Source organism: Microcaecilia unicolor, chromosome 7, assembly GCF_901765095.1.
Source record: "Microcaecilia unicolor chromosome 7, aMicUni1.1, whole genome shotgun sequence".
Lineage (NCBI taxonomy): Eukaryota > Metazoa > Chordata > Amphibia > Gymnophiona > Siphonopidae > Microcaecilia > Microcaecilia unicolor.
The window spans coordinates 208,495,269-208,521,223 of NC_044037.1; the positions used below are offsets into that span (position 1 = coordinate 208,495,269).

General features: G+C 39.9%; 1 protein-coding gene across 3 annotated transcripts in view; it reads right to left on the reverse strand.

Moving 5' to 3' along the window:
- Positions 1-25,955, reverse strand: part of GULP1 (GULP PTB domain containing engulfment adaptor 1) — a 360,071-nt gene that overhangs the window by 22,166 nt on the left and 311,950 nt on the right. For 2 of the 3 annotated variants that reach the window (XM_030209287.1, XM_030209288.1), the window contains 3 exons: positions 13,273-13,500; positions 5,938-6,070; positions 136-230 (listed from right to left, as the gene is read on the reverse strand). In XM_030209287.1, the coding sequence (XP_030065147.1) occupies positions 136-230; positions 5,938-6,070; positions 13,273-13,500 (456 nt within the window). The remainder of the gene's footprint in view (positions 1-135; positions 231-5,937; positions 6,071-13,272; positions 13,501-25,955) is intronic. The other variant, XM_030209289.1, reaches the window with a different exon arrangement.

Genomic DNA, 25,955 nt, shown 5'->3' on the forward strand with positions numbered 1-25,955 from the left:
AACTTGGATGTTTTTGAGAGAAAAATATCCTCCTGCTCACCTTATGACATTTTTTTTCTTTTGAAGATGAGCCTCTTTGTCTCTTAATAGCGTAGTTACAAGCAACATATATTCACTTGAAAGCAAAATAATCACCTGCATTTCATCTAACTTGGATTGAATATCTGGAGGGAAGTCATCGGCTCCATAGTTAAAAGGGTCAAAAGGCTCTGCTCCAAAAAGATCCCTTTCTGAAAATAATAAAAACAGTAGTTAATAATAGCAATTTGTGAGAATTGAAATAGCTGCATCATCGTACAGAATTTACCAACATTATTTTACACAATGATATACTAGTCAACATTGAACACTATTATGGCAATTCTGTAAATGTGTGCCATATGAATATAGAATTAATAAGCACTTAAGAGCCTAAGTGCTATATGTGCTAGCAGATATAAATGCTATAGGGCCAGAATCTATATAAGACACCTAAAAAATCCATGTGGTAAACATTTCTAGCTAAACATATTCTATAAGCGGATCCTACATTTAGGTGCAGTATATAGAATACGCACAGTTGATATGCGCCTAAAATTACGTGCCTCCATTTACACCAGTGAAAATGTGGTGAAACTTCCTGCATGTAGATTTATGTCCACTTAGCCACATTTTATAACTACGCGCATAAATTTTGGAACGTCCATTTCCCCGCCCATAACCATGCCTGTTTTGAACTGCATGCATTAGAATTTAGGTGTAGTTCATTACAGAATATGCTTAATGAGTTGTGTGCGTAAATTCTAATTATTGCCAATTAGTGCTCATTATTGAACGTTAGGTGCTGTTATCTACGCTGATTAGTTTGTTAAGCCAATTAATGGGTCCGTTTACCAAGCTGCGGGAAAAAGGGTCCTTTGCTAGCGGCAGGGGCTGTTTTTCCAGCGAACTAGGGCTCTTTTTACCACAGTGGGTAAAAAAGCCCCCAGCACACATGGCCATGCGGCAGGGAGCCATTACCACCACTAACTGAGGTGGCAATAAGTGCTCCTGCGCTAACCCAGCGGTAACCGGGCAGTGTATGGTAATGCCCGATTACTGCCGGGTTATCGCTGTGCAAGCCATTTCTGGGGATTTACTTTTTCACCTGAAAATGGCACACACTTGGGGCAGGACTACCGCCGGCGGCCGCGTTGGGCCAGCGGTAGTCCCAGAAGAGCGAGCAGTATGCCCATGCTGGGTTTATCGCCGCCCTGTAAAAGGGACTCTAAGTTACCAGCATTGTTATGGAATATGCTTAGATTTCAGTGCGAAACACTAGCCGCACTATATAGATTCCAGGGGGTAGTGTCTAACTGCAACTGCAAGGAGGCACACATGTGTGCAGTGCAAGGGAGGGGTATAGGCATGTCAACAACTTATGCAGGCAACTTACAGAATATTGTAAGTTACACAGGATGCCTACTGCACTTAGATGTGCCCATTTGCACCTGCCATTGCACCTGCCATAGACCTGGCAAAACTGGCCAAACCTACATTTAGGTGCATCAAAATAGTTTTACACTACTATTCTAAAATGGAATCCCAAATGCCATTATAGAATAGACACTTCCCATATAGAATTGGGACACCTAGAAGTTATAGCATTGCTACCTATGGGGTTTAATTTTATATAGATTTTGTCACATGCCAATGCTAGTATATGCTGGAAAATGCCACTTATTACAATGACCTCTGTGTTACAAGTACATGTGATGACAAGAACAAACATACTTTTACTCTGCTCAGGTGTATACATGTTCTGGGGCAGGTTTTGGGTGGAGCACATCGAAAGTTGGAATATATGCATGGTCTTAATATATACGTATGCTTATATATAACATATGTGTATACATTTACAGCAGCATTTTAAATGTACGCAGCTTCACTATACCTGTTATTTTTGAAGCTTCAGTGGTATAATTTTATAAAGATGTATACGTGCCAATGTTGTGTCTTTATAAAACAGACTTAAAATAGAAGCCTGCCTGACTTTCCAGCCTGTGCTCTGCTATAAAATTACTCTTCGTGGGGGCAATTAAAGTCCCCTTCTGTGATAAAACAGTGTCAACCAAAATTGTTTTTATTTCTGGACTGGATTTTTAGATTTGCTACCCGCCTTTTCAAAATATGAGCTCAAAGGTGGGTTATATTCAGGTACACAAGTTGTTTCTCTAATAAAGGTCACAAAGAATATCTCAGTTGGAGAAGAGGGATTTCAATGCTTGCTTCCCTGGTTTGTAACTTCCCTCTCTAACCACTAGGCTACTTATCCATTCCTACCCTGCACAAGGATAAAAGCATGTATGTATAGTACATCAACAAACTGCATACTTCTACCCACAAGGTTTCTGGGGTGTTTCCATGGCAAGAAATGATTGGGTGAAACAACTATGCATGTTCTTTTGCTTCGACAAAATACCCATTTGAAAAGCAGCAGAAAATTCATGGTGATGCTTATTTCCTCGGCAGTAATCAAAGCACATCTACCAGCATTGTTTTGCTTTGATTATTTTGACAACCCCAACAAAGAAAAGCTATTTATAGGATTTGCAGAAATGTGGTCAGTGTGTTTCTTCTTTTTCTTTGCTTCTAAATTCTTTGATGAGTAGGTGGAGTACAACTGTTTAATTACATAAAGACACACCGCCTGATATTTAAAACACAAAGACCGCTAAAATGGCACTTAAGCAGCTATCTGGTGATATTCAGCCATAATAGCTAGAATAACTTTGACCAGTTTCGCTTTAAGCGCCCAGTGCTGAATATCAGCGTAGCTGGTTAAAATTGGAATGGCCAAAGTGAAACCAGATATTCAAAGCCGGTCACCAGCTATCTCTCGCAGTCTGAATACCGGGGCCATAAAATCTAATTTCCTAATATAAGTTTCTCTTCAGTAACATTATGCCAATGTTATATACAGATGGAAACTTTAGGGGCCCTGTTTACTAAGCCAAGCTGTAGGCATACTAGTGTTTTTAGCGCTCACAAAAAATTAGCACGCACTAATGTTAGAGACATATATTCCTATGGGTGTCTAGCGTTAGCGTGCGCTAATTTTTTGCATGCGCTAAAAATGCTAACGTACCATAGTAAACAGAGCCCTTAGTGTTCATTTATCAAAAATATATTCCACTAAGGACCTTATTTTTGAAGCACATGGATGTCTCAAAATGTCCAAATAGAAGTCCACGTACTTAAAATGTCCACATCCCAATCAGGGCCGGTCTTAGTAATTGTGGGGCCCTGTGCAGACCAATTTGGTGGGGCCCCCTGCCCCTACCTAGCCCTGCCCCTTGTTGACAAAATTTGTTTTAAAATTTTTTATTTCAAATAAAGACAAATCAAGCAAAACTTGTACAGAAAAACTAATTCAAATAAGCACAATGCTATCATAGGAAACCTTTGGGTTTGAAAAGAAAAACCATGTGCATGTAAGGACTGGATAAATGAAATAAAACAAATGCCCTTACTATTTAATACTTGGTAGCAATAATGAAATAGTGATTGAATATTCACATAGCAAGCAGCCTGAGCCAACAGATTTATTTACCACTGAACATAATTTACGTTGTATGAACTTGGTGGCTAATAGTGTGCTGAACTGGACAATTTTGGCACATTTAGACTGGATGCAGGGAAAAGTGGGAAGTGGACCAAAAACCTCAGAGACTGGGACAGTTAAATCAGAAACTGATGTTTTATAGATGACTCGACACAGATCTCTGTTTCAGCCACAGGCCTGCCTCAGGAGTCTTGATGGTATATAAATGTGTATTGGGAAAAAGCAAAACGGTCTTGAAAAAGATCTTAGTGAAATCTTTAGGTCAAAAACGCAACAGCGTGTCACGTAGTGCAGTGAGCAGTGTCAGTGAACAGACTGACTCTGGACAGTTCTGCATGAAGGAAACCCTTACCTCATTATTCAGTACCTTCTCTCTGAAATAGTAGAAATTAAAAAAAAGGCAAGTACATTTTTATAATATATCACTGCATTCCACAAAGCAAAAGGAGGAAGTTCCCACATGTCATCTTGTTTTCTTTTGATGTAGGTACAGAGGGAAAAAAAGATTTTAAATGCTCCCAGGTTTCAACTAATTCATGTTTAATATGGGATATAAATGCCATAAATAAGTAAATAAATAGATAGATTGAAACTCTGAACGTTGAGTACCTGATTCTCATAACATGATGTCTGAATGAATATAACAGCACTAGGGTGTCCCTTTAACCAGCCCCTCCAAATGACACACTGATTACAATTTAAAACAAATTACTATTCTACCTATAAAGAATTATTCCGTTATTATACTTCCTCTGTGTACAATCTGTATGCACAAGATGGTATGTTTGAAAATCTAAGTGAGATTAAATACAAATTCCACCAACAATAGAGAAAGACAATGTGGATGCAGCAGCTTATAGGTTTGCTTGCTTTGTTTTGAGTGCACAGGGATCCGGCTGCGCAGAAGTCTCGCGAAGCCGCCGCTAGAAGTCTCAGCAGCCATTTTAAAAAAGCGATGTGGCAGCAAGAGGATCAGCGGCAGTGGGCAGGAAAGACTGGGGATCTTTCTTGACCGAAGAATCCACTAGACCACCAGGGTGGCTTGAGGTATGTGCTGGCAGGGCACCCTGTGGCTCGGGGAAGGAGAGGCAAAGCTCAGATCGCCATGCATTTCTATTGGGACCCCGCAAGACCTGGGTCCATCCTCTTGGGATTCCCGCAGACCCTGAGGGAAATCCCGCCATCCCCACCCCAGTGCAGTTCTCTAAACAGGAGATGTCAATGATGGCTGAAGAAAGGAGCAGGAGGGAGATGCCAAGGCTGCTGCAGGGCCCCTGGGAGCGCAAGGTCCTTTGCGACCGCCTCTGTCACCCCTGTCTAAGATCAGCCCTGATTCCAATTTTGCTAGGGCAGAAAAGAGACATCCAACACTGCAGCACATCCAAACAGCAAGAGAGTATGATGTGGGTGGGACTAGGGAGGGCCCAAATCAGAACATCAAACAGCAATTAATGAAAGTGAAGAAACATCCAAATCTAAAAAGGAGGATGTCCTAAATTAGACCTGCTTCGTTCATGTCCAGACTACAAAAAGGTACTCTGATTTAGCAGCTGACCACTGGAGGGATTAAGGTATGACACCTCCTTATTAATCCTTCAGTGGTTGCCGTTCCTCTCCTTTTCTGAAAGGGGATACTAGGCTCTATGACAGCTTCAGGTATTATGGGCATTCTTAACAAAGCAGTGAGCAAGTCTGAGGAGTAACCTAGTGGTTAGTGAAAGTGGATTTTAAACCAAGGGACCCAAGTTCAAATCCCACTGCAACTCTTTTTTTGAGCCCTCCAGAAACATATACCTATTGTACTTAAATATATAAGTATATATAAGGTACCTGCAAGCCTGAAGGCTATTGAAGTGGTGTACATTCAGGTTTAGTAGGTATGTTTCTGTTCCCAGAGGGCTCACAGTTACAAAAGAAAAGTATTAAAGTAGGATTTCAACCAATGTCATTGATTTTAAGTCCTCTACACTAACCGCTAGGCTGCCCCTCTGCTCTGAAAGGGATGTCTGTGTGACCAATTTTTGAAGGTGTCCTTGTCTCTGCTTTTTTTGACTTTTCTATGTTGGACATTCCAGTTTGTAAAATGGCTGTTCATTCTGGACATCCTTATTACACAGACATTCATCTCATGTACTTTCTAACAGGAAATCCTGATGTATTTTCTGTTGGAAAATACATGCGAGATGAATGTCTGTTTTGGATGTTGAGTTGGATGCCTCTATTCCAACTTGGATGTCCTTTCAAAAATGCCCCTCTAAGTGACTAGCACAAATCCAATTTGTATGATTTTGTTTCTAAAACTGATATACATGCAACTTAGTGTAAAGAAACAGACTGAACGCTGCAGAACTTACTGATTTCCGAAGATCTTGGGGGTACTGGAGGAGATGGGATGCATGTGGGAGACGACAGCGGGGGTGATACAGGAGAAAATGGAACCATATCAAAGATGTCAGTGGAAGGAGATTTAGGGGTCATGCTATTTGCCTGCAAAAAGAATAATAAAAGTTAAGGGTACGTCACAAATAAAATCACAATACTCAACATTCTCTTCATGCAGAGAGAGTTACAATATGTAAAAAAGAAATGTGCCAAACAAAACTTAGCAAACAGTGTTAATACAAACTTGCAAACATCTACAAAAAGCAATGATGGAAAAATGTTTTCAATGGTACATCAGTAATGCCACTCAGTAACATTTTTCAAAGACCCATTTCAGGTACAATAAAAGGACAGTAGTTATAATGGGATAATATATGAATTTCCTTTACTGATGCCTTTCTAAAATACTTTGAGTGAAAGGTTTTCATGGCACAGTATCTCAGACATTGCTGTATTTTCCGTTTAATTTGTTATACTAGCAGTATTGTCTACATGCTTTGATTTTGGTGAGTAGTGTTTTTATCATGTTGTGCTGTTTTATGGTCCACCTAGTAAATTTCATAGAAGATGTAAAATTAGAGGGGTCAATATTTGAAGGTGCTTATCTGGGTAAGAGTGACTCCTAGTCCATTGGGACAGAGATAGTACCTACATATAATATGTAAACCAGAGACCACCTTCCCTCCTCACAAACCAGATAATAGTGCTGAATATATCCTCTGATCACCTTGTCACTATCTGGAGAGTGTTGAGGAGGTTCCTGGGTGGAGCATTTGCTGTCCTAACTTTATTCACATAGCTATCTGATTAGCAATCTGAAGGCTTCTTTTACAAAGCAGCACTAACATTAGCGGCATACTGAAAACCAAGAACCCCATGGGAATAGAAACTGCAACTTTGAGAACATAGTAATGCAGGTGAAAATGTATATTCTGAATCCGAGATCCAAGATGGCCGCCGAACTAGACGTGTGAGCTGAGCTCCGGTATTCCTAGTTCAGTGGGTCTGTGTCACGGAGCGCTCCCTGGGCAAGATGGGGGAAGAGAAAAGGTAAAGCGGCGACTCATACCTCCTCGAGCGCCACTGGTGGACCCACCATGACGCAGCCCACTCTCGAGGTTTTCGGAATCTGCCCACCGGGACCAAGAAATCTTGCTTCTGGAACCTCCGAAATAGCATCTTCGGAGCACAGTGCTGAGGGCGCTACTTTGAGCCCACTCGCAGGTTTGACCCCACCACAACCTGGAAGGAGAAGCGGAACATAGGGAGCGGTGGGAGGTCCGGTTCTGGCTTCAACCCCAAGTACTGAAACAACAGGGAGGGGATTTTTGCCCCTGGCCCTAACCCCAGAAGTAAACTCTCTGGGGTTAAGAGGTGGAGTGGAAAAGCCTGCAATAATTACCAAGGATGTGTTATGGGAGGCCATCCAAGGGGTGAATGTGAATCTCCAGCAAATGTATGATTCCACACAGACTGAAATAAGACATTTGAAGGAACAATCTAATCAGATTACTGCTAATATTGAATTCCACCATGAAAACATCAATCTATGCAGACGACAGTGGTGACTGTTATTAAAGAAAATACAATTCAGGCGAAGAGACTGGAATATATAGAAAATCAAATTAGAAGGAACAATCTAAGGATACTTAATTTTCCGATTTCTGCATACATTACTTCAGCTGAACTATTGAAAAAGTATTTCTCAGAAGTTCTGGACATTTCTGTTGAACATCACCCTTTGGTGACGAAAATGCAATATATTTAAAAAGTAATGTCTTTGGATTTTCTAGAACGTTCCGAGATCTCAGAGCGAGCAACTCTATTTGTAACATTAGCCCTGGAGTCAGATAAGAGTTTAATTTTGCGTTCTTATTTCAGGAAAATGAATGTTGATTTTATGGGCGGAAAAGTACGTATCTTTCCAGATTTAGCTAAAAACACTCAAGCCAGGAGAAGGGAGTGATTGGCATTAAGGCTAAGAATCCTTTCCCTGGGTGGAACTTTTATTCTTAAATATCCATCTAGATGTATGACTTCTTTAGAAGGGGTAAATTACCTGTTTTCCTGTCCCATTAAATTAAAAGATTTTCTTATAGCTAAGGAGACTTTACGCGAACCTCCTGTGATGGCTGTTCCCATTTAGCAGTACTGTCCAGGCTGCAAGATTCCGATGTCCTTCTAGTTGTTTCTTGATATCTATTATTATCTGAATTTTATTAGTTATAATTTCTTATCTTGGATCCACGTGTTGTGGACAAATATGTTATGATTTTACTTCTGATATAATTCTTGGAGTTATGTGCTAAATCTTTACATCTTAATGTATGAACATTGGTGTGTAATTATGTTGAAAAGATAAATAAATAAATAAATAAGAAAATGTATATTCTGTTTTCAGTCAAAGTCCATGCTATATTCCCACGTTGCACAACACAACTGATAGAGTGATTTTAGATTCAGCTTGCTCGCTAAGCTATCCATATAACTTATTATACACTCACCTCATATTCACAAACCCTATTTATGCTGTCTTTTATACAATTGTCACCATATAATCCAAGTATATTGGAAATTATGATATTCTCATTGTTCAAAGTCATCCATAATCAAAGCATGCAGACCCCCTCTTTTAGATTATATTGTTTCTAATGTACGAATCTCCTTTGTTATTAGGAAAATGTTAAAAGACACCTCTAATGTGTTTTTCATTACTCACAGGTTCATATTTTTTAATGTACAAACTAGGAAACCTATTTTAAATAAGTTATACTCATATACTCAATCAAATATTATACATATAGGGGTCCTTTTCTAAAAATAAGCACATGCTAAAAGTTAGAGACACCCATATATTTCTATGGCCACCTCCAACATTATTTAACATCATGCTGGTATGGTTAGCCACAGCTCTAGCGGACCTTGGCCTCAATCCGTTCATCTACGCCGACGACATAACCATCTACATCCCCTTTCATACCACCGTATCCGAAATAGCTGGTCTCATTGAAGCTAGCTTCTCCACAATCGAACATTGGGCTCAGGTGTTTCAGTTCAAACTCAACAAGGACAAAACCCAATGTATTATACTTTCGTCCCCCCAAAGCCCACTCCCTGAAACTACTCTTCTAGTTCAAGGCTATGTTCTATCAATTTCCAACAGTTTGCGTCTTTTAGGTGTGAATCTGGATGTGCACCTACAATTAGACAATCACATGCAACTGGTCTGCAAACGAATGTTTAATGCTATATGGAGGCTCCGGCGCATTAGACATTTCCTTCCAAGAGAGCTGTTTCGCACCCTTGTGCACTGGCTAGTACTGTCCCACCTTGATTACTGCAGTGGGATTTATGCGGGCTGCAAACTCTCTCGCCTAAAAAAGTTCCAGACAGTCCAGAACACAGCCGCGAGACTGATTTTGGGTGGGAGTTGATTCGCACATGCGCAGCCTCTGCGCTGCAACCTTCACTGGCTACCCGTACAGGAACGTATCACCTTTAAAGTCTGTGCTCTAACCCATAAAATTATCTACGGGCTTCCCCCGGACTACATGCTTAACTTGATTGATCTTCCACTGAGGAATTCTGTGCCTGCTGCCCAGTCATATCTTCAACTCCACTTCCCAAACTGCAAGGGCGTCAATTACAAGAAGATTTTTTCCTCGTCTTTCCGCTATTGCTGCCCAAAAATGTGGAATGCTCTGCCGAGACACCTCAAAATGCAAATGGACCACACCCTCTTCAAGAAATTACTGAAGACTTACTTCTTTGTTGCAACCTACTCCCCTTGTTCCTCTGCTGATTGATATTCCCCCTTTACATTCCCCTCCCTGCTTAGTTTTCCACTGCTAGTCAATGCTCCCCTTGTTTCACCTTTTTTCGCTTTCTCTGTATCTTCATAATTTGTAATTCCTCCTAATTTTCAATAAGCCACATTGTGCCTGCATGTGTGGGAAAATGTGGGATATAAATGAACCATAAATAAATAATGATTTGCTGTAGTTTATGTTTGCAAAGGCACTTTTAAAAGATACAGCAACACATTCACCTCAGCATATATTGCAATATTGGTCTAACAGTGCTAGCATCAATCCTTTTTTAGGAGGCCAAGTCTTCCTTTTGGGTTTCTTCATGTGTATCCCCCCAGGTTTTTTGATATTTAAGCAAATATCCTCTTTACCATAAGGGAGAAACACATTTATGTGCACATGACCAACACATCTAGCTCAACAATTAAACAATTTCCAATGGGCTCTATGCAGGTAGGAGTGACTCCCTACACGGTTTCTGTTCTCTTGCCCAACACAGTATATCCTTTTCAAACCTACCCTACTCCCACATACTCTACTGCCCATAATACTTCTTCTCCTTCCCTATAGCTATATACCTTACCTCTAAACCCCCACTTTCCCCTCAATCCTACCCCATAAAACCAAAGATAAAAATAAGCAGCTACCCACTACAATCCCCTCCCATACATACTGAAGAAATTATGCAATTAACAAACAGATCTTAACCAGCATGCCACAAAGTTGGCATGATTTTAAAGGGCCAGGTGCCTGTAGATGATGCCACGACTAGGGGGCTGAGCTTATCATCTCACGCCAACAATTAAGGGGCCCTTTTACTAAGCCGCATAGGCACCTATATGTGCCCAATGTACGCCAATTTGGAACTACTACCTGGCTATGGTGTGGCCTGGGTGGTAATTTCATTTTTTACGTGCATCCAGGATGTGTGCCGGAACATTTCTGGTGTACTGAGCTAACCGGGCGGTAATCAGCAGTGTACATGTGCTAATGATTACCACCTGGTTAACACATGAGACCTTACCACTGCTAATGGGTGGCGGTAAGATCGCAAGCCCAAGATGGACGTGCACCAATTTTTATTTTGCCGCATGTCCATTTTCAGATAAAAAAAGGTCTTTTTTGCAGGTGCGCTGAAAAATGGACCTGCACGCATCCAATACATATGTCTACACCAGCACAGGCCATTTTTCAGTGCACCTTAGTAAAAAAGACCCCTAAATGTCTGCATATGAGACCAAATTGAAGTCAAAGTGCACACATGGCTTTCTTATAGCTCCTCTATTGATTTGCTGGGTAAAAAAGCACAAAGGTTCATTGTATTAGTGTGCATGCATAGGATGCAGAGGATAAAGGGGTCTTTTACTACGGTGGCTAGTGTTTTTAGTTCACACTAAAAATCAGCTGGCGCCATATGCTGAGATGGCCATAGGAATATAATGGGCTTCTCAGGATTTAGCGCTAGCTGAATTTTAGCGTGAGCTAAAAATGCTAGCACAGCTTAGTAAAAGACTGCCATAGTGAGTATGTACTGAAGCCAATGAATACTTCAGTGGTCCTTGAAATGTACTTAGACAATTTCATCAATGTGTCACAGTCTTTCTATTCCTATAGGGGATAATTACTCCAGAATGACCCATGTGATAACTTGATCACTCCATCTTTCCTTTGCATTTAAACAGTGTTAAAACTGTCATTATGTACTGCATTTTTTATGCAGCTGAAACATCAGTTTTGCTCACTGGTTAGTTTCATTTAGTTTATTTTGGTATTTTCATATACTGTCTTTCAACTTTGGGCAAGAATACATCAAAGGTGTTTACAATAATATACCGGAAAACAGAAAGAAAGGAAAGTTCTGCTGTATATTTATAGATCTAAGACAAGCCTGAATGAAGTTATGGGTCTTCTTACATATCCAATTTTGGCAACTACTATTGCAAGGTTATATATTGAATTGAGCATACTTACACATTCCTATATTTGAATTTTGCAGGAATTCATGAAGTGTCTGTACCTGTGGGGGCCATTGGCATTCTTAAAAATTCAAAACTTGTGTGTGCTACTTGTAGATTTGGCAGTTTGCAAAACGTATTTTGTTAGTTACCTTTTCAGCACCGAGGAACAAGCAGATGAATGCTTAGATTTGTGGTCATTCCTACAAGTTCAGGGCTAGAAAACAAGAGCACAATCTTGATTCTGGGGTTCATCTTCACCTGGCTTCAGTTGGAATCTGGGTCGGCTGACTCGTCATAGAAAATATTTTGGGACTATTTGTTATCCACTGTTTTTCAATCTAAGCTTCCAGATAGTTTGTTAATTCATTTGAGAGGAGAACATTTGTGTTTAATGAAGGGACTTGACCGTATCAGAACAATTAAGCAAAGTCTATTATTGTTCCATTTCAAGTTGCCTTTGCTAGGTTGATTTGGCCTCAGATGATAACTTGGAAGGTACAGTGAGAAAACTAGAATGTTAAGGCTGTTCCAAAATTCCAAAATGCATGATACTGCTTGGGGGTTTGATAATACCATAACACACATTATTAGCGACTAGGTCCCACTGTATAAAATGAGACCTGTGGTAACATAACGTGCCTTAATGTGATAACATATCTTTGTACCTAAGTAAAAATATAATAAATAATTTTGAAGTATTATTCAACACACAGGTTTTCCTAAACCCATCTTTGTTAACTGCTAAAAAAATAGCAATTGGATGAGTTTATTAGAATAAGACTTGATAAATTAAGATCTGGATGAACAACATGGAAAATACATAAAATCAATACCATATGCAAAATTGTTTGCCAATCTTATATTATTTATATAATGAAAAAAATGCAAAAGAAGACAAGCATTTCTTATTTAGGGGGTTATTTACTAAAGCATAACTTGAGTTATCTGCAGCAGGGTCCACAGGAATAAAATTGGCCCTCCTGCAAATAACTCGAGCTAAGCTTTAGTAAAGAACCCGTTTAGAATGGAAATCATGCATACTTTTGTAATGTTTATTTTGTGCAGAGTTTTTACATCAAACATGATAAAAACAAACTACAGAAAAGGTGTGTGAAAATCACACCACCAAGTGATGGGTTTCTGTACTGAATGCCTAGTTATACAATAAACACTAATATGTATGCAAAGAAAGAAAAATATAGCAAATAAGTGCTATAAAGATGAGGAAACACATATATGTAGGATGGATGATCTGGATTCATTTAAGAGTTTACATAGCTGTTCATCCCAAAATCCCAAAATTGAATTGATCAGTCCAAGATATTCTGATTAATAAAATAAGGCGATATGACCAGGTAAAAGTCTTGAATTTTACTTAATCAAGATATTTCATATTTACAATGAAGTCAAAAGTAAATAGAAAATGTAAAATCTATTCTGTAAAACAGTATAGTAAATTTGTATTAACCACTGCACAAAATACGTGTTTTAATAAACACACAAACACACAACAGAAGCCGTTAGAACAAAGCTGGATTACACGAGGCCTGGGGATGCTGTGTTCATTGAGTGGCTTTGGGAAACCATTTTTTGGAGGTGGTGGTGGAGTTAGTAACCCAGATGACAGTCTTGAATCAGGAGAGTTCATAGGTGTAAGTGTAATGGAACAGACATCTAAACAGGGACCTGAAGTCTCACTATTACACCAGAAAAAGGTGGATGGTCTTTGGTGCACTAGATGTTCATGACCAAACTTTAAATGCAGTAGCTGGAAAGGAATCAGAGAAGAGAGAAAACATTCCAAAAAATGACATTCAGAATTACGAGAGAAAGGGAACATAACTACAATGGCATTAACCATAAAAAAGTCTGTTTCCAAATTATCAAGTTGTACAGTGACCTTGGAAATGAATGCTTTGAAAGATAATTATTTTTATTTTCAGCAATAAAATAAAGATTGAGACAATGTATTCATTTTGAAGGAGGAAAAAAAATCCTGAATGAAGAAAAGGGGCAATGGGAAAAATTAGAACAAATATTCTGGTAGTTTCAATATAGAACAGTATAGCCATGGTAATCACTCGCAAAGATTACTGAAATTCTTTGTACACCAGTCTCCCTCTCTATGCCATTAAATGTCTGCAACTCATCTAGTCTACAGTCCATGATTTTGATTACATTACACCTCTCCTCTTGTCTTGAACATTGGCTTCCAGTATCCTTTCGTGTTCAATATAAACTACTTTTGCTGGTCTTCAAATATCATTTGCCCACTTTCCCTGCTTATCTGAGTAAGCTCCTGGTCCCCTACTCCCCTTCACATCCTCTCCGTTCAGCCACTGATCATCTGCTTTGTGTTCCCTCTCCCTCAGTTCTGTGCCTAGCATCTATACATGAGTCTACCTTCAGCTACCTTGACCCGTACCTTTGGAATTCCCTCCCTTCCTCAGTCAGAACGACTATGACCTTTTAAGCTTTCAAAGCTCTGCTCAAGACCTTCCTTTTTACCTCAGCTTTTGAGTTCTTTTCCCAGTAGCTTCTTCCCCCTTCTCCTTTGTTTCCTCACCTCCCCCTTCCTTTTTTTTCACATTCCCCCTCCCCCCCATCATCTGCTTGAGTGTTTCTGTTGTAAACTGCTTAGTTGGCTGTACAGACTTAATTTGCAGTATATCAAAACCCTGCAAATAAATAAATATAGAAGATTGACATTCTAGGCATATTAATTGTTTGAAATCCAGGGAACAATTATCTTGAAGGATCTAAGCATGTTCAACATTTTTTTTCTGTCCCTATAAGTTTTACTATATCATGGTATGAAATGTAAAGGTTCAAAGGATACACTAAGCAGGGCTGGGCGCCAATGTAAGAGGAGGGAGGCCACCTCCCTCCTCCAACTTAAGGTAGGGGTGGGGGGATTGACAGCGGCCCATTGGGCCACAAGGGTATCTCGGGAATGCTGGGGGGGGGGGGGGGGGTTGGGGAGGACTAGATCTCCAGCCCCCCTGAACCTATGTCGGGGGGCGGGGTCAGGGGAACCGGAGGTCCACCTGATCTCCAGCCCTGTCGATGGGGGGTTTGTTGGTTGCCCACTGGGCCACCAGAGACATCTGAGGGATGTTGGGGGGGGGTTAGGGGGGCTGGAGACCCACCGGATCTCCAGCCTCCCCTGAACCTGTGTTGGGGGGGTCAGGGGGACCAGAGGTCTGCCGGACCTCCAGCCCCCATTTTGCTTGTCTTGGGGCGGGGGTAGTTAGGGACTGGTGATACCATGGACCTCCAGCCCCTGTGTTTGACAGGTCTGGGTTTTTGACAGCCCAGACCTGTCAAACAAGTGCGGGAGGATTGTGCCTGCGCGCAAGCCTGAGCCCACGAGACCACCAGAGGAAGCTCTCCGTGAACATTCCGTTGAACCCTTTGATTTTCACCAGCACAGTTAGGGACTGACTTATTATTATTTATTCATTTTAAAAACAGGTCTAGACCAAGCATTTAGATTTTCGCCCTAGATGTTTTCGTTTTGTTCCACTAAGGCTGTAAAATGTCCAAGTGTTAGGCACACCCTAAGCCTGCCCTAATCCCGCATATGCAATGTCCCCCAACATGCCCTCTTGTGATGTGGACACATTGCAGATTAAATGCACAGCTTTGGACGTTTTGAGAAGAAATCCATCCAAATAGTACTTTATGACACTTTTCAGATGTTTTTCTCTTTCAAAAATGAGCCCCTTAAGGATTGCTTCCTTCAAAAAATGAAATTCAGCAATGACATATCAAGTCATATAAGATTATAATATGAATGAAAAAGTACTAAAAGTGGGATATGTGACTTATTTACACCACAAGATAGAGGGATATCAACTACATAATCCTGCCAAATTTCAGCCTCAGGTATGGACTTATTTGGTCTTTAACAAATAAGAAATGTTTTATCAATAAAAAAGTAATTAACCCTAGAAATCACATACCCCACTTTAGGTACCTGCAGTTTTTAGGTAGAACACAAAAAATATCAAAGTCATGAAAAGAATTGCATAGTCACATTCAACTGACCCTATAGTATATAAAACTTTCAAAATGAAAGTTGCCCAAATTTACCCCTTTACACTTTATTGCCTTTATCTCTGTTATTTGTAACCCCACTTTTGGTACCTTTTTATTTATTTATTTTTCTTACATTTGTACCCCACGCTTTCCCACTCATAGCAGGTTCAATGTGGCTTACATATACAGGTACTTATTTGTACCTGGGGCAATGGAGGGTTAAGTGACTTGCCCAGAGTGCCTGTGCCTGCAGTGGGAATCGAACCCAGTTTCCCAGGACCAAAGTCCACAACTCTAACCACTAGGCCACTCCTCCACAGCTTTTTGCTTAGCAGTTCACATATACATTTACATAGATGAATAAATCTCAATTCAATGTTCTTGTATTCTTTATAGTAAATCATAGCTTTTGATAAGCTTTACTTGTGAAATAAGAAGCATTTGAAAACTCATAAATGCAGTACAAAGATCAGTACTCAGAACATAATTTTTGAAGAAGACTCAAGACAAAATTTAAGAAGGATCAGTTTCTAATGTATTTACAAACCACTGTAATACAACAACTAAACAATATGCTCATAATTAATGGAAACTTTATTTGCATGGCTTTGGTCTAAGGGGCTGAATAAAATCTGGCATATAACACTGGAAACACAATAATAGTTAAAACACCACACAAAACGGTAGACAAGCAAATCCTCCCACAAGTTCTTCTAAGCTAAGGAAACCACATCTTAATAGCCAAATATTCTGGAATATTTCCTACATACTTATGAATGAAGTTGTCAACAGTTTTAACATATTCTTTTTATTGCTTATGTTTCTATTAACTAGAATTTAGATATTACAGCAGTGATGAGTAAAGTGATGTGGTAGCTGTGTAATAAATAGAAATAAAACAAAACAAAACAGATAAAAGAAAATAAGATGATACCTTTTTTTAATTGGACCAACTTATGTGTCCTTTTACCAAGCTGTGGGAAAAAGGGCCCTGTGCTAGCATCAGGGGCCCTTTTTACCGTACAGGTAAAAAAAAGCCCCCAGACACACATGGCCATGCGGTAAGACAATTCTTACCACATGGCCATGCGGCAGGGAACCTTTACCACTACCCACTGAGATGGTGATAAGGCTCCCACGCTAACCCGGCAGTAAACGGGCAGCACACAGCGATTACTAGCGGGTTATCACCAAACAAGCCATTTCCATGGGTTTCCTTTTTCCCCCGGAAATGGCACATGCTCGGAGTGGGACTACCACTGGCGGCCGCATTGGGCTGGTAGTAGTCTCAGAAAAGCGAGTAATCAGACACCACTCTGTAAAAGGGCCCCTTAATACATTTTTTTTAATTAGCTTTCAAAGGTAACCCTTCTTCTGATCTGAAGGACTACCTTCGAAAGCTAATCAAAAAAATTTATCAAGTTAGGCCAATAAAAAACAGATCATCTTATTTTCTGTTCTCTGTGTTGTTTTATTTCTATTTATTATAGCAATGTTGAAACAAAGCAAGCTCACCAATTGGTTGATTATAGATATGTACAGATTTTAATTAAATTAGCCCTATCTAATTGATTTGGTCAAGCCATGAACCAGAATTTCTTCTATGAGAACAAGACAGAATGTTAGTAAATCATAAAATACCTTAATATATTCTACTGCTTTTGCTCTTAAATGGCAAAGTTGATTTAAAAAAAAATGAAGCTTGTTTCCAGTCAGAGCAAAACGTTTCTCTATGACCTCATCAATCTGGCATTTTTTTTTTGGTGTATCAGCTTGGTTAGTTTAACAATATCTACAAACATTTTATGGGAAGTAGTGGTTATTTTCAACAGAAAATCTGCTGTTGATTAGGCACAATACCAAACTAGAAAAAATCCCAAGGGCAGACAAGACTAATTAACTACCAAAAGAGTCAATCCCAAACAAATGTGGAGATCTGGCAAAGCAAAAGAAATCCAGATGTAAGCAGAGAAGAACTCCACAAATAAAGATCAAATATATAATAATTAAATAATAAATTTCTAATTTTTGGGAGAGTTCATAGAACAGTTCAGTATAGGCTCTACATACAGTCGAGCAAAACTTCAATGAGTCATGCTGCCGAAAGCAGTTCACTTGAAAGCTCTATACATCATAGAATACTCTCCAGAAAGAACTCTCAAATTAAACTGTGATTGAATGTCGTGCATAAACCCAAAACTGGTGAAATCAAAAACTAAACAAATAAATTATAATAAAGTTCTCTGCAAACGTCTTGCGACGCCTGAATCCACTAGATGGAGAAAATAAATGAACATCTTTGTATATTAAGTTAATGCCTTTCAACCTCATTAACTCTAAACAACACTTGAGGTAGAGAAACAAACAGAAGCAGACTTATCTGAACGTGCAACTTCATCACTCATACACTGAAGTTTTGCTCGGCTGTATGTACAGCCTATACTGAACTTTCTCAAAAATTAGAAATGTATTATTTAATTATTATATATGTGATCTTTATTTGTGGAGTTCTCTGCTTACATCCGGGTTTTTTTTTTTTTTTGCTTCGCCAGATCTCCACATTTGTTTGGGATTGACTCTTTTGGTAGTTGACTAAGCACAAGCAAAATTCTAAAAAAAAAAACAATTTTGAGGTCACCAAAGAAAATAGAGCCTACATATAGATTACTGCACATATTGATCTCTATAAGCATGATAAGGCTGTATCTAGCTAGGGGTGTTGTACAATTAACCAAAGGCATATACCCTCCAGAATCTGCTGAATTTTTACGTACAGTTCATCTAATAATACCAGCTAAGCAGTATGCTAGGCTTGGTTCTCTCCACCATATAAATAGCTACTATAACCAAAATAACAATGAAATAAAATGAAGTCAAATTTGGTGCCAGCATATTATAGTAGTTAGCAGTTGCATCGGTCTTGCCTTTGTTTGCAAACAAAGGGCATATATAACAAATAAGTGTCAAAAACAGCTGAATACTTAATTACTAGGAATGTGTGTTTGTTTGAAATGACACATTTTTTTCCAGCACTGGATATATATCTATTTGTGCATGTTCAAAGTGTGATTTGAGTCTGTCTTCCCTTATAAAGAAATACTCAACTGGTTATGACTCTTCAGCTTTGAGAAAGGATAATTCTGACGTTTATTAGTGGGATGAAACAAATAAGGAAAAGCTGTTTAACTTTGCAAACAACACAAACATGTAGACAATCCATGAAACTAATGACCAGCAGACAGAAAACAAATTGTAGAAAGCTTTTTTTATTTCTTTCACTCAGTGATCATTATGTTGTTGAATCTGTTGCTGAAGGATGTGGTCAAGGTAACTGATATAGCGAGGTTCACAAGATGTTTGGCCAAGTTCTTGGTAGACTTGGGAGAGTCATGATTCCAGGAATTTGTCACGACTGTGGTCGTGACCCCACTTTCAGACTCACCTTGTCTTCTGTTGGTCAGCTTCAGAGGTGGCTCTAGTCTGCTTTTTCCTTGCATTGTTGCCTCTGTTACCACTTCTGTGTTTCAAGCCTTACTTTGGTGTTGTGTTTCGAGCCTCTTTCCTGTAGTCATGACATCATCAGTGAAGGGTTTCATAAGGAAGGTGAGGACATTCATTCATGGCCTTTGCAACGCTAAAGGTCTCCAGGTTTGCCTGTGTGCTTGTTGCAGTTCTGCTTTATTCCTTGTCGGTTTGCCAGTTTGTAGCACTTCTGCCTTGTTTCTTTTGTTTGCTAGTGTGCTAGGATTAGCGCTTCTGTCTTGATTTTTGCTTGTTGTCTGTGTGCCTAGTTGGCACTAATATTGTGTCCCTTGCTTGTTTTGCTCTTCTGCCTAGTCTGCCTTGCCTAGTGTTCTGCCTAGTCTGCCTCGCCGTGTGTTCCACTTCATTTGTTCTGCCTAGGTCCTGGTTTATATGCTTGTGCTTACCTTTACCCCTTGTGTTTCTGTGGGCTCTAGTGCAGCTTTGCTGCTTGTGTGTGTTCAGCCTTCTTGTGTTTGCCTCTGCTTGTGTGTAAGTGCCTTCTCTTTTGCCACTTGCCATTGTGCTTGGGTTCCAGTTTGGCCCTGCAGCCCGTAATAGCGGGTTCTGGTGTGTACGGGTTCAAGTTCGGCCCTGTGGCCTGTTTGAGTGTCTTTCTTCTAGCTTTACTTGGCATTGCTCCTATGTACCCTGTTCTTGCTTAGTCAAGTTCTGCTCCTGTGTACCCTGTTCCTGCCCAGCCAAGCTCTGTTCCTATGCACCCTATTCCTGCCTAGCCAAGCTCTGCTTCCGTGTACCCTGGCCTGCCTAGCCAAGTGCTGGGTCTTTGTCTTGCCTGTGTGATTATTGCACTTCTGGTCTGTTCCAGTCCTGCACGTTCAGTCCAGTTCTGGTTGGAAGGTTCGCCTGTTGCTGCCATTCATCGGCAGTGGCCCAAGAGCTCACATTTCCCTGAGTCTGTGACAGTTTGCAAAGGCCCCTGAGGTCGTGACCATGGCAGAAATGAGCTCCAAGAAGTCACTGTTGTGCAGAGTTTAAAGTTTACATATGGATAGTCTTACAGACAATTGGGCTAACCCATTTTTCACTCTGAGGTGGTTGACCAATTTTTCCATGTAGCCAATGGGGATAGCCCATTCAATTATGTGCAAAACTCTGCAAAATTATTTTCCTTTAAGCTTAATCAATTTGTCCATAGGTAAATATTGATGTCTTGATGTATTAGATCCAAAAAGCCACAAACTGGCAAAATTGAGTGTTAGCCCACTTGTCCATAAAACATACACATGTACTCTTGTAGATTCAAGGCAGTGGGAGGGGTTTTAGGCAACAAAATAGAAGGCCCAATTGTGAATATTCCAAGCTGCAGCAACACAAAATGAAATCTACTGCATGAGTTACTAAAATGCCTAACTGTGATACTGAGGTATAAAGCAAGTTAGTGACTCTCAATAGATTTTGCTACAGTAGGCTTTTCCCACTTAACTCTGCTCAAAGAATACTTCCGCATAATGAAAGTAAATATATGTTCAACAACTCACATTACGTTTAACATCAGGGAGGGTGGGAAATTTTCAGATGTCTGCTTTATGGAAGAAAATAACTAATAATAAACTGTCTTTGAAAACTGCCCTATCAATCTGGGCCTCTTTTATCAAGCCACGCTTGCGGCTCCCGGTGGGGTAATGCCGACAAATCCCATTCACTTTGAATGGGCTTTGTCGGCATTGCCACGCGGGAACTGCTTGTGTGGCTTCAAAAAAGAGATCTTTTATTAGCTATGTCTGAACAATGACAGCCTCCTACTTCCTACCATGTGAACTCTTAACAGATGAATAACTCTTCAAAGCACCGAGAGAATTAAGATCTGAAGGGGTGCGGCAGATCTTATTCACTATGCAGAGACAAAGGCTGCAGCATTTTCAATACAACGGCCAGTATTATGAAATAAATTACCTGGATATCTTTTGGTTAAGTATATCAATGCAGCAGTTTAAAAAAGCACTGAAGACATATTTTTTTGTTGAAGCTTTTTCATAAGTAAAGTCACATGCAGTATTTTGCCGTTGGTGAGATAGAGCAGAGATTAATTAATTTGATGGGTAGTATTACTGCAGCAGTGTGAAGTTATGTTATATATATATATATATATATATATATATATATATATATATATATAAAGTGTAAATCGCCTAAATTTACTAAGCTGTATTCTTATATCTGGCAATATAACCAGCTATCTGCTAGTTGCCAACTGGTGACATTCAGCAGGAGACAGCAGGCTATCTCCTGCTGAATATTGCTGGATAGCCACCCAAGTATAATTTAACTAACTGGCTAGGTGCCATTCCTGGCTGGTTAACCTGCCCCTGGGAGGATTAGCTCTCTAATGCACAAGTCAATGCTCTCAGGAAAGCAGTCAAAGGATCTGGCCAGTGTAGCAAAAAAAAAAAAAAATAGTTCTCACAGCCCCGATCCCTTAAAAAAAAAAAACAACATGTCATCTGGCCCGACTTCCTGCACTGATGCTTCAAAAAAAATTGTGCCTCCCACAAAATCACTCATCTTCTCTGATCCCTTTACAAAATGAAGTCCCGCCCCTCAGCACTTATCCCTCATCCCCTGGTACCTAAAGGGGTATCCTCAGTATGTAGTCGACGACATCAGCAATCCCTAATTGTTCCTGCCATGGCTGCCCATTTACAAAACGGCAACTGCAGGCTGGTAATGGTAAGGTAAAGGTAAGGTGGCCAAATAAACATGTAAATGACAACTGTGTCACCACTTATATATGTAAGTTAAGTCTGATTTGTTCAATGGCCTAACTTATGCAGCAATGCTATACACATATAGGTTTGGCTACGGTGCCTTTTTAAAGCTTCGCATATAAAGAAAAGTAGGCATCTACCTTTATTTACAGAATACAAGTACGAATTGTCAAAAACATATATAAAGGTGTGATCACACCTGCCCTATTGCTGGTATAAATGCTTACATGTAGATCTTAGCACATATGCATATAAATGACAGTATTTTATATTTAGGATTCTGTCAGGTACTTGTGACCTGGATTGGCCACTTTTGGAAACAGGATACTGGGTTAGATGGACCATTGGTCTGACTCACTAAGACTATTCTTATGTTCTAATTAATGAATGTAACCTGTGCGCTCTACCCACACACCACCCATGTGCACGTCCATCAGCAAAGTACATGCTATCAAATTATGGTGTGTACTTCTCCAATATGCAATATTCTATAAGAGGTCATTTACACGTATTTAAGTCGTCACTTATATGCTTTCCTGTCCCCTAAAACTAGGCGGTTCCTTATAGAATTTTCCCAAGTGGCTGAATTCACCATTCTGAGTATACCTTTATTACCTACTCTCCTTTCACCCAAATCTTGCCTCATGGACTGTAGGGGCAGCCTAAGAACCAGGACAGCCTGTAGGTAATTTTTCTGTTCCTGGAGGGCTCACAATTAGAAAAAGAGTTGGGATTGAACCTGGGTCCCCTTGTTTACAGTGTACTGCATTAACCACTATGCTGACCCCATGCTCTGTATAGACATCGGTGTGGCCATTTTCTAAGAATGCTGCTATACAGACGTTCATGTACCTTGTTTTCCCCCATTCACTATTTGAACATTTCAGTTTGAAAATGGATGTTCTTGTCTGACATTTCCAGCGTGTTAACATCCATCTTAAATATTTTTGAACAGGCTATATCCTGTTTGAAAATACATGTGAGAAGGTCCATTTGGGACGTTCTGACTGGGACACCATTTCAAAAATGCCCCCTTTTTATATATTTATTGCATTTGTATCCCATATGTTCCCACCTATTTGCAGGCTCAATGTGGCTTACAATTCATCATGAATGGTGGAAATATATTAGAAAATAGACATTTAGTGTAACAGAAGAATCTTAGGTAACATGATAATGATAAAACATGATAGTAATATAATAAGCAGATATTATAAAACAGTTCTGAATATATGTGGAGGAGTGGTGTATGTTCACATTTGTTGATCTTTGTGGTATGCCTTATTAAAGAGATGGGTCTTCAGTAGTTTGCGGAATTTTGTTATATGACCTGCCTGGATTTGGAATCATTATATTTTCTGAACTTTATAACTTGTGGAAAAATTGGACTGGATTCAGTGCTGAATTATTTTCTTTTCTTGTTGTTTGGAGTGAGAAAGTGACCTGACCAGGTGGCCCTGATCACACCATGCCTCTGTGCTACTCTACAACATACAATTAAGCAAAGAACTGGTGTAATTTTTTAACTGCCAGTACTTATGCATTCATTATTGCCACTGACCATGAGTCTTCAATATCACACTCATAGACAGGCCTTAATTTGTAATCAAAAAAGAAGTGGAATTGTGGAGCTACAGTAAGGGAGATCCAGAGGCAGGAGCAGAAGGAAAGAGGGGATTGATTATGGAGTAACTGTTGTTTCTTCTATTCTGGACACACTCTCCCCTCTCCTCTTCCTTACAGGCTTCCTGGAAGAGAGGATCTGGAGTATGAAAAGTGGCGGAACTTTGTTCCAGGCTGTTCCCCAGAAATTAAGCCCTGATCATAGATTAAGCACATATTTTGTCATAAAACAAACTTGAAGGATGTGTGCTAAATTATTCTCATTCTGTCATAACATCAGGAAGGGTTTTAGAATACTTGGCCTGATGCTGTGATGTAAGTTGAGAGCTATGTCTTTATAACAGACATGTATCTGGTCGTTTAACCTAAGTTACGAGATATTTCCTTTTGATACATATTTAATTATAAGTGAACTGTTTCCATATGTGTGTATGTGGTTTACTGTTAGTTACGTATTTGAAATATTTGAATTCAAAATGTTTAATGTGTCACCCACATGTATGAAAGCTGTTGCAGATAAATTAGAAATCCACTGTCAGGTATACTCCAAATGCATGATTTATCAATATACTGTAACTAGCACGGCTCATACCTGTATCCCCAGGCACACATTTTAACCTCCCTTCCCAATCCCCTCTAAAAGATCCAGTTCTGGCTACACTACCGCATTATAGCTCTCATTGGCACTGAAAGTGGTGCTCTCAGTAGAAACCCCTGTGTTAAGCAGAAATTGCTTTGATGGAAAATTTGATGACTTAAAGCTTGGGATAGAATAAAGTTTGGGGTCAATTGATAAAATATAAATTTTAATTTAATTAAAAAAGCAAACGAGATATTTTTGTGTTTATTAAATTTGATATACCACTTATCATATCCACTACAAAGCTGTTTACAATATAAATTTAAAAACAAAGTAAAAAGAACAACATTTTTTGATAGGAAAGCCTAAACAACAAGGAACAACACTCAAAACAGATACCACCCCTTTCATAATAGCTCAATTTCCAAAAAGCTGTATAAATAAAAATGTATTTAATAAAACTTTACATTTTAAAAAAATCTGCCTCATCTCTAATTGCTTTAGGAAGATCAGTACACAAATATGGTACTAAATAAAAGAAGGCCCTTTTACAAGTCCATTCCCTTAAAGATCTAGTTTGGGGAGGCATACACAATCTATATTCCTGTGAAGACCTCAAAGCGCTACTTGGGATATACAGGAGTGCTAAAGACAGTAAAATAAGGAGAGCCCACTTACCTAGTTTGATGAAAGGGAGGCGTAGAAGGGGGGTTAGGTGGAAGGGAGAGGGGAGGGAGGGAAGTAAGTGATAAATATTTATGTAGGAAGAAGCAATGGGAAAGCCAGAAGGGAAAGAAAAGGGTACAGTCTGGTTAAAAGAGTAGGAGTGAAACGAGGAGTCTATCTAGGCAAATTGGAGATGGGTGAGAGGATGAGGAATAGTGACTGGATAGGTGTAATGAGGGGAGGGCAGAGAGGTGATGTGTTGGAGGTTGGTGGGCTTTGGGTTGTTGGGGGAAAGGAGAAGTTGGGATAGAATGTAGGGGATAGTAGGATAAATAGGGCATTTAGGAGATTCAACTGTGTTCTCACGGTTTTGTCAGCAGCCCTGGTCTGTTCAGCTGCAGAGCCTTTTGTGGGTGTCTAGTGGGGTGCTTGCTTTTGCAGCAGTCACATTGCCTGCTAGGGGAGTTTTGTGTGAGGTACAGAGGGATGGGGCCATGAAGGGCTCAACAGATGCAATGGAAACAGGCAGCTGCTCAGTCTTGGAGGTGGAGTGCTGGGAAAAAGGTGAATGGACAAGCTGGCAAGCCCAATCTGGAGGTTGTCCAGGGGAGAGAAGGTCAGCAGTGGAGGAGTTTGAGGCATCAGAAAATCGGACAGAAGGCTTGGGTTGTTATAAGGGGATGGATAGCAGGCCTGAGCTGGAAACTAATCAGAAACAGCAGGTGGCCCCTGGTCCATTTGAAATTGGAGCTTCAGCAGCAGGACATCAGGATGGTGCTGGTAAATTGGAACTAGATGTTATGGATTTTCCAGGGTACTGGGGGGTTGAGGAGGTCTCGGGTGTCTCAAGGGCTGGGTGTAGGATCTCTTCATTGAGCCATCGCATAAGGGATAATTTTTTTTTTTTTACATAGGCTGCAACATGTAGTAAAGCATCTAGATCAGAAAAAGTGGCAGTGATGTGCTGCAGTAAAAGGACACATTGCAGTGTGGAAGTCTTCAGACTCTTGGGATTCCTCTAGGTCTAGCTCTTCTTCATTTTCATCTGATGTGGCCTGTGGT